The 14,758-nt window shown below is 40.1% G+C and overlaps 1 protein-coding gene across 2 annotated transcripts in view; it reads right to left on the bottom strand.

The window, feature by feature from the left end:
* mapk8ip1b (mitogen-activated protein kinase 8 interacting protein 1b) overlaps positions 1-14,758 on the bottom strand; it is a 118,152-nt gene that overhangs the window by 15,311 nt on the left and 88,083 nt on the right. For both annotated transcript variants that reach the window (XM_021606791.3, XM_021606793.3), the window contains 4 exons: positions 14,082-14,163; positions 11,680-12,774; positions 6,597-6,672; positions 3,837-4,009 (listed from right to left, as the gene is read on the bottom strand). In XM_021606791.3, coding sequence (XP_021462466.1) covers positions 3,837-4,009; positions 6,597-6,672; positions 11,680-12,774; positions 14,082-14,163 — 1,426 coding nt within the window. The remainder of the gene's footprint in view (positions 1-3,836; positions 4,010-6,596; positions 6,673-11,679; positions 12,775-14,081; positions 14,164-14,758) is intronic.

Genomic DNA, 14,758 nt, shown 5'->3' with positions numbered 1-14,758 from the left:
TAGAATACCATTTTGGTATTTTGTAAATAGTTATTCCATTCAAAATGTATAACTTCACCAATTTGGCAACTTGGGTACATTTGGGCTACTTGTGTGGTACACCTGGGTCACTTCATGATAAATGTCATGTAGCACACTTATTTTCGAAGTTATCATCCTGAAACTTTGCACAAGTACTGTTGCCCTCATGTTTTTCACCGAAATTGTCCCCATCATCCTATCTGAATTTTTGTTTTATCTTGTTCATTTTAAAGATGATGATACAACAATAAAAATAAAAAAATATGTTTTTTTTCATTGTATTATCTAAACCAGATCTATTGTGTTATATTCTCCTACATTCAATTCACATTTACACAAACTTCAGAGTGTTATCTTTCAAATGGTACCAAGAATATGCATATCCTTGGTTCTGTGCCTGAGCTACAGGCAGTTAGATTTGGGAATGTCTTCAGGCGGAAATGTAGGGGGGTAGCTCTAAGAGGTTTAATTAAAGTCCCCAGGAAATTCACAGTGTTAGGCAAGACTGCTTTATCTTCTTGTGCACCAGATGCATGGAATATTCTACAACCCATGCTTAATCTAAATATGTTAGTGCCACTGAATGAATTTAAAATATTGATGGGAGACTGTTACAGAGGAGTGTAAATGCTTTTTTTAAATGGCTGAATCATGTTGATGTGTTGTATTGTTGTATGTTGTAATTATGTCATCTATTGATTGTTGCTGCCTCTTGGCCATGTTTCCCTTGATAAAGAGACTCTGGGTCTCGATGGGCTTTTCCTACATAAGAGACGCCGATGGCATTTGCTGTATGATTGATGAGGATCTCCATATTGCAAATGTACGGTCCCTTACTAGACGTCCGCAAATGTTTGTAAAATAGGCCAATGGCCTCAGTCCTTTGCCCCAGGGACAGATCTTCCGGGAAGTCATCAAATGAAGTCTCTCGGACATTTGGTCTCCGTTTTATAAAATGTTAAATTTTTGGTAATGTCTCCGCTGTTCTGAAAAATTCCACCAGATAGTAATTGGCTGCTTATTGCAAATGCACAAAACATCCCCAAAGTGACATGGCCATTTCTCCTAAACGGAAAAGACTTTGAAGACGAAACTCAGTGAGCACAGGTTTGGCCAAATGGGCTTTTAGCCCAGAAACAAGATGGCGTCGAGGCCTCAACGCTTTCTGAGTTAAGGCCCATTTTCTGGGATTAAAGGTAAACGGTCATAGAGCGCTAATTTGACCGTTTCACGTCAAAGTACATGAGCCTACGGTGTCACTAAAAAAAGAACCAGAGAGTTATCTGTCGTAATTTACGAGAAATCGTACAATGTACAATTGGGGATAGTTAAAGAAAACATTTTTCCCCCCCAAAAACGTCATAGATCCAGTTGCAGCGTGTTCAGATGAATCAGTTAAGATGGGTTTTGGAGCTCTACGTGATTTGTGATTTTCTGAAATCACACATTCAATGGGGAGTGACACAATGTGGGGCTAATAGACACACCGACCCTGCAATAGTTACCTGCGTTCGAACTACCAAAGAACTGTCAAGCCTAGAGCTCTGAAACTTTATATACATGTTCTAGCGTTTAAGTCGACCGTGCACGGTGAGTTATGTGGCTCTAGAAGGTTCCCAGGCAGAGAAACAGCCTTGTACATTTGCAATGACTTCAATTCATTTTGACTATCTCAAAAATTATGACATTTAGAAAAGTCCCAGAGTCTCAAGACTAGGTGCATTGAAACCGCCTTGGCCCATAGAGACCCTAAAGTTTCTGTGCTCTGTCAGGGACCCCGTAGCAACGCCCAGATAAAGTGAATTCTCAACACTAATTAAGGTCGCTGCTCAGGCTCCGAATGACCTATCAAGCCAAAAGTTGGGATTCGGGGTAGGCCTACACATAATGTCAGAACTGGACCCACAGCTAGAATTTAACGTGTTTTACATTTTTATTGTGGTTAAAACAGAAGGCGCTGTGAATTTTGGGCCTGCTATGAAATATGTGATAGTTGGCTTCTAAACATGTTGGACTAAGTGGGTTTGGTGTCCGTATGTATCAGTTTGGTGTCAAAATGATATCTTATTGACTGATGGATGCTGACTTGATGGCTGACTTTTGTCCGTTTGCAATAAGTTTAAACAGTGATGAACCATCACCAAATTGACATGCTGAAATCAACACCAACGAGCGATGGAGAGGAACCACTATCACTGCCAACCCAAGTTCAACGGGCCAGTCAATTGGGCATTTCTGCAATATATTAGAGCATGTCACATTCGTGATGGTAAATGCCCATTGAAAGACATTGCAAATGGACAGTACATTTGCAATGCTTTTAATGAGGGCTTTACCATCACTAAATGGACATGATGAAATCAACACAAGCGATGGAGAGGAACCACTATCACTGCCCGGCCATCCCAAGTTCAACGGGCCTGTCAATTGGGCATTTCTGCATATCAAATTTGTGTGGCAAATGCCCATTTTAAGACATTGCAAGTGGACAGCAGTGCACCTGGTGATCGGAACGGGCCTTTAGAGGGGTGCAAGGGGTCCACGACTGGGTAGGGAGCACCCCCCACCCGTGCCCATCTAATAGGGGTCATTTTGGACGTTTTTCAAAAAATCTTTAAAAAAACAACAGTCCCACTTCTCTCTTTTCAAATATGATAAATATACCTTCTAGGTTCATTCGGGGCTTAACATAGTGATATATCATTTGGTCAGTATAAATGCCATTTGGACATGGTTCACAGACTTTTGGGTTCGGAAGCTGACTTCCTATGATCATATATGGCAAATGGACATAACATCTTATTTGGTACTTTCAATACTTATGTATGGCATTTTGACATTTCTTATGCCATTTGGACATGGTTCACTGACTTTTGGGTTCGGAAACCAACTTCCTATGATCATATATGGCAAATGGACATAACATCCTGATTTGTTACTTTCAATACTTATGTATGGCATTTGGACATTTCTTATGACTTTTGGCCATGGTTCACTGACGTTTGACTTCCTATGGTCGTATATTGTAAATGGACAAAACATAGGCCTTATAATTCAAAGGTATGTTCATATCGTTGTTATATATGTATTATTAACACACAAAAAAACATTTATTTGAAAAACGGTCCAGAAAGCACTTTTTTAGGAGTTGTATTTTTTTAAACATTTTAACATTTTCAAAATTTGACCCTTGGGTCTTGACTTCATGTCCATTTGCAATATGAACATTTATGGTAGTGTGAACTCGCCATCTTTGGGAATTTTTCTGTATGACACTTGGCATTTGCCATATGCCAGTTGCTATAAGCTTTGAATCAACTGCTGTGGTATTTGCGATTGTGTATATGTTTCGCCCAATGGCAATATGTTGCCATTCATTTTTGTCCATTTCATGGGGGTATTCCCTTCTGGTTAAGTAAAGGTTAAAAAAAAATATGACCTTACTTACAATGTCATGTGCTTGAATCATTTGGTTATGAGGATCAAACTATTTAATATTTGTGTTCCTTAAAGAGGCAATATGAAGTTGTTACATCTTTTTTTAGACTTCTTATTTAATGATATACTGTAGGCCAATTCTTGATTATTGAAGAATATAACTTATACATTCTCATTAGCTTAGTTTTTAACTATCAGCTTGTTTTACTCCACTGTGTAAACATTTTAATTGTAAATATTCTCCAGTCCCATCCCTGTTTACCAAATCAGTGGCTGGGTGTTGGCTTTGTTATTGTTTGAACTACAGATTGCCCCTTTAAAGAGATACAAATACTCATTTAGCACTGTGTAAATAAGCAGGGATCAAAGCACTGCACCTTTGAAGCTCTCTGGCTCCTTGGCGACCTCTATGGCGTAGTAAGCAGGGAAGATGCCGCAGATGCCTGTACGCATGTTATAGCCTTCGTACCAGTAATCCTCTGCTTGTATCTCCACCAGTACAGGGTCATCCACCTCCAACTCCAGCTCATCATCATGGCGAGGGACAAACCTGTTGTCGTCACAGAAACAGGGACAAGCAGCCAGATATAACAACAAGTCAGATTTTAGAACCTGTTCATGCTTACAGAGGCAATTTTTTAACGATGTAACGTTCAAGTCCACACCTGTGTACTTTGGCTGGTAGCAGATACAGAGCACTCAGCTTAGAAGATTCACATATATTCTACTGAACTGCTTATAGTGGTCAAACACCATAGTTAAGAAATATTCCTGTACTTACAATGTCATGTGCTTGAATCAATCAGGATCAAACTGTTTAATATTTGTCTTCCTTAAAGGGGCAATCTGCAGTTGCTACATACATTTATTTACTTTTGAATTAATTATGCAGTTGTATACCCATTGATTCTTGAAGAATATAACTTGCGTCATGAGCTTATTTCAACTGTCATACCCCATCATAACCCAAAATATAAGCGCGTTTTAATATATTGTTTTGCAAACAGAGGGTTGCATGACAGTAATGAATGATCACTTGTCTTATACTGTTCAAATGTATGATGAAGTTACAAGTAATGGTAAAAGGCTCAACAAATTTAAACATTTCTGTGGTAGTACTTCCATGAATTTCACTGTATTGTTGGTCTGTTGAACACAGACCAACAATACACCAAACAACCTGTATTGAGCAGCCCGTTGGTTTTGCACATTCTGTGTCCAAATCAGTCAAACACACAATATTTATTGAAAATGTTATTTTGTTTTTTAACTTTCAGGGGGTCTGGGAATTTTCCGGAGATCCTTGACCTACCAAATAACATACATTTATTTAATTGTTTTTATGACTCCAGACTCCAGAACTTACCGGCTTGGGGATTCAAACCAGCAACCTTTTGGTTACTCGCCCAATGCTTATTTTAAAGATAATTTACATTAGATCATCATAAGCTTAGCACAATGGCTGGAGGTCTACAGGTACACTAGACAGCTCCTCTCAAAAGCATGGAAAAATACCTTCAAGCTACTCCAAAGCTGGGCGTTTGGCACTTTCTATGGATTTTTACCAGTATATATAAACTATAATATTTCTATTCTATGTCACGGTCGTCATAAATAGGAGACCAAGGTGCAGCTTGGTAAGCATACATTCTTCTTTAATTAAGAAAAAACACTGAACAAACTATCAAAACGAACCGTGAAGCAAATATGGCTAGTGCACAGGCAATTAAACATAGAATAAGAACCCACAAACTACCCAAGGAATATGGCTACGTAAATAGGGTCCCCAATCAGAGACAAAAATAAACAGCTGCCTCTGATTGAGAACCAATCTAGGCAACCATAGACATAAACACCTAGACTACCAAAACCCCTAGATATTCAAAAACACATAGACAATACAAAAACTAAACAAACCACGCTTGTCACACCCTGACCTAACCAAAATAATAAAGAAAACAAAGATAACTAAGGTCAGGGCGTGACATTCTCGTTGTTTTAAATGCAATTATACACATTTCATTCATCTGCCGTAGGTGCAAGAAAAGGCTATGTGCAACCTCTCTCCACACAGCCAGCCAGCTGCGACAACAGGACAGCGCTTCAGTTCTGAGCTAGATAGCTGTCCAATATAGTTCGTGAGTGTATTGTGAGAATTTATAAAATATAAATTACGATATGGGACTATAAATTACCAACCAACCAGCTTTGGAATAGTTAGAAGGTATATTTACCTGCTTTTGAGAGGAGCTGGTTACTGTACCTGGAGAATTCCAGCAATTGAGCTATGCTAACGATAAGCTAATGTCAATTACCTTCAAACTGCATGCAGAGACACAAAAATGATGTTGAATTCATCGGACTAGGTAAGTAGAATAAAGAGCTACTGTAAATCCCCAAATCTCGCAGTATCCCTTTAAAAAGGAATAGTTTCACCATATTAAAACGAGATTTCAGTTCAACAGGGGTTGATTATGACACCTTAGTTTTCACCATCATTGTAAAGTTATGAGAAATGTTGTGGTTAAGTGGGTTGAAATCTTCCTAGAAGTCGGAAAAACCTGGCTTCCAAAATGCAGAATTTTGGCACTTTATGAACAATGCATAGACTTGTCCATATGGTCTATATTAAAGAAAACTTAATTTTAATATACTGTAATAGTCTTTTAAAATGCAATATTTGTGCACAATTTCTACTTAACATATCAAAAGGACGCAAAATGTACTCTATTTGTAGAACGATGCAACTATGCATATGGTTTTCTGCTCTACTGATACCAAGAGACCCATTTGGCCTGTCAAATCTATATGTCATGGAGCATAACTTATAAGTCACATTACTAAATGCTACAAAGCAAGGCCAAAGTGTAAATTGTCAACTACTTTAGTGGTTAAGATTACCTAAGTCATCTGAGTAAGTATGACGGGTTAGAGGTCTTTGCTTATTAATCAGTGTTAAGATATAGTTATGGGTTCAATACCCACATCAGCTATATACTGAAAGTATGTGTTTAATAAGTATCTTTGTATAAATACTTGCCAAATTTCATTAGCAATAGTGCAGGTGACGTCAACGACAATGATGATGGTGACCAAGACAATGATGATGTGATGATGATAATAAAGGTGTATCTCACCTGTAGACGGCTCTGTGACTCTGTTCCCTCTCTTCCCCATTTATGAGGCAGGAGAACAAACCAAACGGCTCTGCACCTGGAGAAGTCGGGAGGAAAATAGTTTTTGTTTTTATTCTGAAGTACTGTTTCCAAAGTATACCTAACAGAGTACACACTGTACTTACAATAATCGCTTATTTTATTTATCCTTTATTTAATAAAAGGTATCCCGCAAGCATCTACTCTGGGTTCAGTACTTTTTAATGTCTACAGTGCCTTCAGAAAGTATTCATATACCCTTGACTTATTCCACATTCTGTTGTGTGTACAGCCTGGATGAAATTGATGTTCTCTTCCATCTACTCATAATACCCCATAATGACAAAGTGAAAAATATTTGAAGACATTTTTGAAAATGTATTGAACATTAAATGCATAAATATTGTGAATACATAAGTATTCACACCCCTGAGTCAATACTTTGTAGAAGCACCTTTGGTGGCAAATGCAGCGGTAAATCTTTTTGGTTAAGTCTAAGAGCTTTGCACACATGGATTGTACAATATTTGCCCATTATTCTTTTAAAAATTCTGGTCATTGGTCACAGCCATTTTCCAGTTTTGCCATAAAGTTCCAAACCAATTTAAATCAAAACTGTAACTAGGCCACTCTGATACATTCAATGGCGCCTTGGTATGCAACTCCAGTGTAGATTTTTTTTTCTTTTTCTGGACACTCTTCCGTAAAGCCCAGCTCTGTGGAGTGTATGGCTTAAAGTGGTCCTATGGACAGATACTCCAATCTTAGCTGTGGAGCTTTGCAGCTCCTTCAGTGTTATCTTTGGTCTCTTTGTTGCCTCTCTGATTAATGCCCTCCTTGCCTGGTCCGTGAGTTTTGATGGGCGACCCTCTCTTGGCAGGTTTGTTGTGGTGCCATATTCTTTCCATTTTTTAATAATGGATTTAACGGTGCTCTGTGGGTTCTTCAAAATTTCAGATATTTTTTAATAACCCAACCCTGATCTGTACTTTTCCACAACTTTGTCCCTGACCTGTTTGGAGAGCTCATTGGTCTTCACATGGTGCCACTTGCTTGGTGGTACTTAGTGGTGTTGCAGACTGGGGCCTTTCAGAACAGGTGTATACACTTGAAGTCAGAAGTTTAAATACACTTAGGTTGGAGTCATTAAAACTTGTTTTTCAACCACTCCACAAATTTCTTGTTAACAAACTATAGTTTTGGCAAGTCTGTCAGGACATCTACTTAATTCATGACACAAATTATTTTTGTTTACAGACATATTATTTCACTTATAATTCACTGTATCACAATTCCAGTGGGTGAGAAGTTTACATACACTAAGTTGACTGTGCCTTTAAACAACTTGGAAAATTCCAGAAATTATGTTATGGCTTTAGGAGCTTCTGGTAGGCTAATTGACATCATTTGAGTTGTTCCTGTGGATGTATTTCAAGGCCTACCTTCAAACTCAGTGCCTATTTGCTTGACATCATGGGAAAATAAAAATAAATCAACCAAGACCTCAGAAAAATATTTGTAGACCTCCACAAGTCTGGTTCATCCTTGGGAGCAATTTACAAATGACTGAAGGTACCACATTCATCTGTACAAACAATAATACGCAAGTATAAACATCATGGGACCACACAGCCGTCATACCGCTCAGGAAGGAGATGTGTTCTGTCTCTTAGAGATGAACGTACTTTGGTGCGAAAAGTGCAAATCAATCCCAGAACAACAGCAAAGGATATTGTGATGATGCTGGAGGAAACAGGTACAAAAGTATCTATATCCACAGTAAAACGAGTCCTAAAACTGCCATAAAAAAAAACAGACTACGGTTTGCAACTACACATTTGGACAAAGATTGTAATTGTTGGTGAAATGTTCTCTGGTCTGATGAAACAAAAATAGAACTGTTTGGCCATAATGACCAGCGTTATGTTTGGATGAAAAGGGGGGAGGCTCGCAAGCCGAAGAACACGATCCAAACCGTGAAGCACGGGGGTGGCAGCATGGGGGTGCTTTGCTGCAGGAGGGGCTGGTGCACTTCACAAAATAGATGGCATCATGAGGCAGGACAATTATGTGGATATATTGAAGCAATATCTCAAGACATCAAGCTTGGTCACAAATGGGTCTTCCAAATGGACAATGACCCCAAGCATACTTCCAAAGTTGTGGCAAAATGGCTTAAGGACAACAAAGTCAAGGTGTTGGAGTGGCCATCACAAAGCCCTGACCTCAATCCTATAGAAAATGTGTGGGTAGAACTGAAAAAGTGTGTGCGAGCAAGGAGACCTACAAACCTGACTCAGTTACACCAGCTCTGTCAGGAGGAATGGACAAGATTCACCCGAAATTGTGGGAAGCTTGTGGAAGGCTACCCAAAATGTTTGACCCAAGTTGAACAATTTAAAGGTAATGCTACCAAATAGTAATTGAGTGTATGTAAACTTCTGACCCACTGGGAATGTGATTAAAGAAATAAAAGCTGAAATAAATAATTCTCTACTATTTTTCTGACATTTCACATTCTTAAAATAAAGTGGTGATCCTAACTGAACTAAGACAGGGAAGTTTTACTAGGATTAAATGTCAGGAATTGTGAAAAACTGAGTTTAAATGTATTTGGCTAAGGTGTATGTAAACTTCCAACTACAACTGTATATACTAAGATCATGTGACACTTAGATTGCACACAGGTGGAAATCATTTAACTAATTATGTGACTTCTGAAGGTAATTGGTTGCACCAGATCTTATTTAGGGGCTTCATAGCAAAGGGGGTGAATACATATGCATGTGCCACTTTTCTGTTATTTTACATTTTTTGAAACAAGTAATTTTTTTTCATTTCACTTCACCAATTTTGACTATTTTGTGTATGTCCATTACATGAAATCCAAATAAAAATACATTTAAATTACAGGTTTTAATGCAACAAAATAGGAAAAACGCCAAGGGGATGAATACTTTTGCAAGGCACTGTATATAGACTTGAAATCACTGGCCACTTTTATAAATGGAACACTGGTCACTTTAATAATGTTTACACATCTTGCATTACTCATTTCATATGTATATACTGTATTCTATTCTACTGTATCTTAGTCTATGCTGTTTTGACATTGCTCGTCCATCTGTTTATATATTCTTAATTCCATTCCTTTACTTAGATTTGTGTGAATTGGGAATATGTTGTGAAATTGTTAGATATTACTTGTTAGATATTACTGCACTGTCGGAGCTAGAAACAAGAACTTCATTACACCCGCAATAACATCTGCTAAACACGTGTATGTGACAATACATTTGATTTGATAGCAGACTTCCTTTTATCAAGGGTGACAGATTTTCTCTATGAAAAAGTAGGCTGGGCCTCTGACGTCGAATAGGTCGAAACATTACATGCTGTTCATTTATCAAGCTCCTTCGCAAAAACTCCAGCATTACTCAAATTATTACTAACCTAAAGAAGTACGAGATACCATACCCGGTCACAGCTAGCTTCTGTCCTCCTCTGGGTACATTGACTTCAACACACAACCAAGGAGGCTCATGGTTCTCAACACCTTCCATAGGTTTACACCATAATTATGACAACTTCCGGAGGACGCCCAGGACATCCTCCAACCTATCAGAGCTCTTGCAGCATTGCACTGACATGTTGCCCACCCAATCGAAGGAACAGATAATTAATCTAATACTGATAGCATAAACTACAGCTAGCTAGCACTGCAGTGCATAAAATGTGGTGAGTAGTTGACTCAAAGAGAGAAAAAGACAATAGTTTAACAGTTTTGAGAGAAAGAGAGCTAGCTATATTTCGTAATATATATTTTTTCACTTTCACTTACTTAGCTAGAGTGTAACGTAGCTAGCTAGTTTAGCCTACTCAAACACCCGGCTCAAACAGAGAGGGATGCTATATTAGAAAGCTGGCTATAGCTATCCAACACTGGAAATATTACAAGTCAAAGTAAGCTTCTGGTTGTATTAATTTATTGACACTGGGGCCTGCCGGTGTAACTGCTGATGATTGTACACTGTACTGCATGATTGTAGTGGGTTTACTAACACATTAGTTCTAGTAGCTATGTTATCTATGATGCGACAACGTTATAGGCTGTGTGAAGCAGTTAGCGGTCATGATATAAAGGTTTGGCTTGGAAAAGTTTTGTTGCCTGGTCACAGACAGCTGATGTGTTGTGCACTGAAGTCCACACACTTAGGGAAAAGGTGAGAGGAGGAGAGAGAGTAGATCGATGCGAGGAATTATATGCTGTATACAACGAGCTGTTTGTATGCTACTATGAAATTGAACTTTGTTTGAGCGCGATTAGGGGTGTATTCATTGCGCAGATTCTGTTGAATAATGTTTCTTAAACAGAAGCAAACAGAACAAAACGGGGATAAACGTACCAGAATTTGTCCAATAGAAACTGTTGTTTGCCACTGTTGGACTAATTATTACACCCTAGATCAGCTAGGTAAAGGTTGATTACTAAACATTATATCGACCTGTGCACCTACATGGTAAATTTTAATTCATAGGCTAGGTTGTTGCAACCTCATAATGGGTACAGGCAAAAATTCAAGTACAGTATGATGTAGTAGCCTAAACCTATCGATGTTACATTGAGCTGGGTCACTGGAATATGAATGGCAGTCATCCAGTATGCTATGTCCAATAGAAATAAGGTGATGTTCATGAAAAAATGTATCATCGTCCCTCATCTTAAACTGTACCGACCTCCACTGATTGAGACACAAAAAGTATCTCTAGCTTAAGTTAAACTGGATTTTCATGGGAATTTGTTTTATTATGTTACTTAGATTGATGCATGGGTGAGTCAATAGACTGAGGATTAAAATGCGTCATCGGACAGAACTTTTGAACTTTATATTTGTTTCTACAAAACTTAGAAATGCTCCGTTTTCACATATGTTGACACTGGTTTTGTGCTGGTGTTAATGAATATGAGGTTAAAAAGTGATTGAGTTGCCCTTTAAGCTTAACGTAAGAAACTGCAGTGTCTGAACACAAGATGGTGTCATTGTGGTTCAGTGGTGGTACCTACTGGATGATCGTGACCGTCCGTTCATGAAGATGTTGAGGAACTTCTTAGAGAAGTGCAAGTTCGCCTCCGGGGTGGAGTCCTCTGACAGACAGGCGGGGGCTTCTCTCCTCACCCTTCTCACTCTCTCCTCCTCCTCCTCCTCATCCTCCTCATCCTCTTTCTCTTCTTCCTCTTCCTCCTTATACTTCTCCCCTATGGCCGACTCATACGGAGACGAGACGCAGTTGTCGTAGACGGTCGCAGAGTTGCTGTCGTCGCTGTAACATTGGTAACACTGCCTCAGACTTACCAGTTCGAGCTGCGCATGCTCGTCCACAACGAGTGTGTACTTCACAGAGTCGTAAGACAGACCACTCGCTTCCGAGCTCATCAAAGTACTCGTGGGGGCACCACAGCCACCACGTCCCAAATACTGCCTGCCTCCCACAACCCTTACCCTCTCATCCTCACCCTCTACCCCAAATGTCTCATCTTGGGCATCTACATACTCCACCCCTGCCCCTGCTCTCACCATCGCCCCTGCTCCTCCTTCCCTCAGGCCGAGGTTCAGGGCTAAGCCTGGGGGTTCCATGGGGGGGGCGGTAGAGGGAGGGGTGAAGAGAGCCTCCACATAGGAGGCGTAGGAGGGAGGGGGCATGTAAACCTCGTCCTCCTCACAAATGGAAGGGTTGGTCCGGTCGGGCAGAGGCTGGTAAGGGGGCGGGCCCTCGTTGTCAGAGCTGATTGACATGCGTCCGTGCTCTGGCTGCTGGGACAGGAATGGGTGGTCCTGCTCGGAACGGTGCACTGGAGTCAGATAGATCTCCTCGGTGGGTTCTAGGCGTACATCTGTGTGATAGCGGATCTTCTCTCTGTGTGTCCCTGGGGGGCCCAGAGGTGCGAGTGTGTAGTTTTGGGGAGGCGGGGGTGCTGGGGGCTTCTCCGGCAGTTTGGAGCGTGTCCCCGCTGTGGAGCTCTCGGTGTGTCCAGAGGTGTGTTTGTATCTGCAGGGAGTGTCAGTGGATGTGCCGCGGTCCTTGGTCTGCGTCCCACCTCCGTGCTGCAGCTTGTCCTCGTCACTTAGACAGCTGTGCTCATGGGGAGAGATCAGCCCGCCTGGGGGAGGGAGACAGACAGAGACCCAAGCATTCACAGACAGACATACAAGAAGACACAAAGACAGACATATCCACACATGTACACATTAACATAGAAAATACACAAACACAAACAAGGGCACATAACATATATCCTAGTGGTTAGAGTGTTGGGCCAGTAACCAAAATGTTGCTAGAATCGAATCCCTGAGCTGACATGGTAAAAATCTGTCGTTCTGCCCCTGAGCAAGACAGTTAACCCACTGTTCCTAGGCCGTCATTGTAAGTAATATTTTTTTCTTAACTGACTTGCCTAGTTAAATTAAAAATAGAACAGATGGAAACTTATGCAGCAGTTCACATACAGTACACACAGACAGTGCAAATACAGATCAACATGCACAGACAAACACACACAAATATCAGAAATGTCTAGTTGGTTAGGTAACACTGGGATTACACTCTTAATCCACGTTACTCATCATATTCAGTGGGCAGCAAATAGAATGTGATTGACCTAATACGTCATAATCCACTGTCAAAAACTATTAGAGCCTTGCAGGGATGCTGTCACTGCTATCAGAGGACACTAATACATGCTTTGAGAGCAATGTATAAAAATATTTTTATAAATTAAGTTATAATTACAACCATTACTAATGATTGGGGGTGTGAAGCAATGAAGAGAGTCAGATATTGTCATTATAAGGAGACACATGTATCCCGGAGAGCATGTAGTTTGGCCAATACAGAAAATTGTACCAGGAAGTGCCATTGGAATGGATAACTATATTTTTCAAGAGATATCTGATCAAGAAAACAGCAATATAAAGCATCAAACCAAATTGGTGCTAGTGGACCTAAAGATGACACGGTTATATATTAGAGAGACAGATGTAACTTCAAAAGAACGGTTTATGTGTATGTGCGTCAAGAATAAAAAGTCAACCATTTTATATTTGATTTTGCTATCCTTTCTGTCCATACACATTTAGTGACAGCTAGGGTAATAGAAGCTTCATAGTGCAGCATCTTTTTAACATCTGAGTCGGCGGTGCTAGTCGGTAACTCAAAATACTCTCTGCTAGTTTTACATATACTGTAGTTCAGAGAGGCCATTCTAATTCATCCACAGACAGATTTTGGACAATGTTACAATGGATGAAAGGAAATATGTTTATAGTTCTAGGGGCAGTGGTTGATTCTGCAGTCACTGCTTTGTTAAAATCTACTAAATCAGCAAAATCAGCAACCCCCCAAAAGATTAAAACTGGTGGTACGAGCCAGCATTCTCATGTAAAGTGAAGTGGTGGTGGAACAGCTCACCTGTTTTGAGGGGGGAGGATGAGAGCGAGACCTTCTCCTGCCAGCTGTACTTCTTACCAAATGAGTTGTTGTTTAATGTGTCCTGAGAGGGCAAGATAGAACGGTAAAAAAAAGACAGAGAGATGAAGCGAGAGAGAATGACACGGCAAAAGAGAGGGAATGGAGAGATTGTGAGCGAGAGAGATTTGGATGCACAAAGTCAATGTACACAATCTCTTTCTCTACCCTGCCTCTCTCTCATTCACTGACTCACTCACTTTCACACGGACAAAGCTTTTATTCTGTTGAATGATCAGGGAGTCTTTTGTCTGTGCTCCGTGGTGTGCATTTAAAGGGACCCAATGTCCCTTTTCCAAGCTTGTGAAACACAAGCTGGGGGGCCAACAGCTCCCCTGTCTTACATCCAGAACCCCCACTGATTCCCCCCATCTGGTTTGGGGTAAAATATCTCTCTCTCTCTCTCTCTCAAACATGTAATTTTATGGCTATATGTGCTTGTCTCCACTCCCCTCCAACTGGGAGTTAAATAAATAAAAAAAAGGCGTTGCCCATTATCCCAGGTGCATTTATACCTGTGTTCTCAGTTTGTCTGTTGCCAGTTAGTCTTGTCTTGTCAAGCCTACCAGCGTGTTTTTTATTACTCCTATTTCCTTGAGTTTTCTAGTTTTCCCGTTATT

The sequence above is a fragment of the Oncorhynchus mykiss genome, chromosome 6, assembly GCF_057628025.1.
Source record: "Oncorhynchus mykiss isolate SJ-2025 chromosome 6, ASM5762802v1, whole genome shotgun sequence".
In the NCBI taxonomy this organism is placed as follows: domain Eukaryota; kingdom Metazoa; phylum Chordata; class Actinopteri; order Salmoniformes; family Salmonidae; genus Oncorhynchus; species Oncorhynchus mykiss.
Note: the sequence above shows the minus strand (reverse complement) of the source record. Positions and strands in the feature narration are given on the sequence as shown.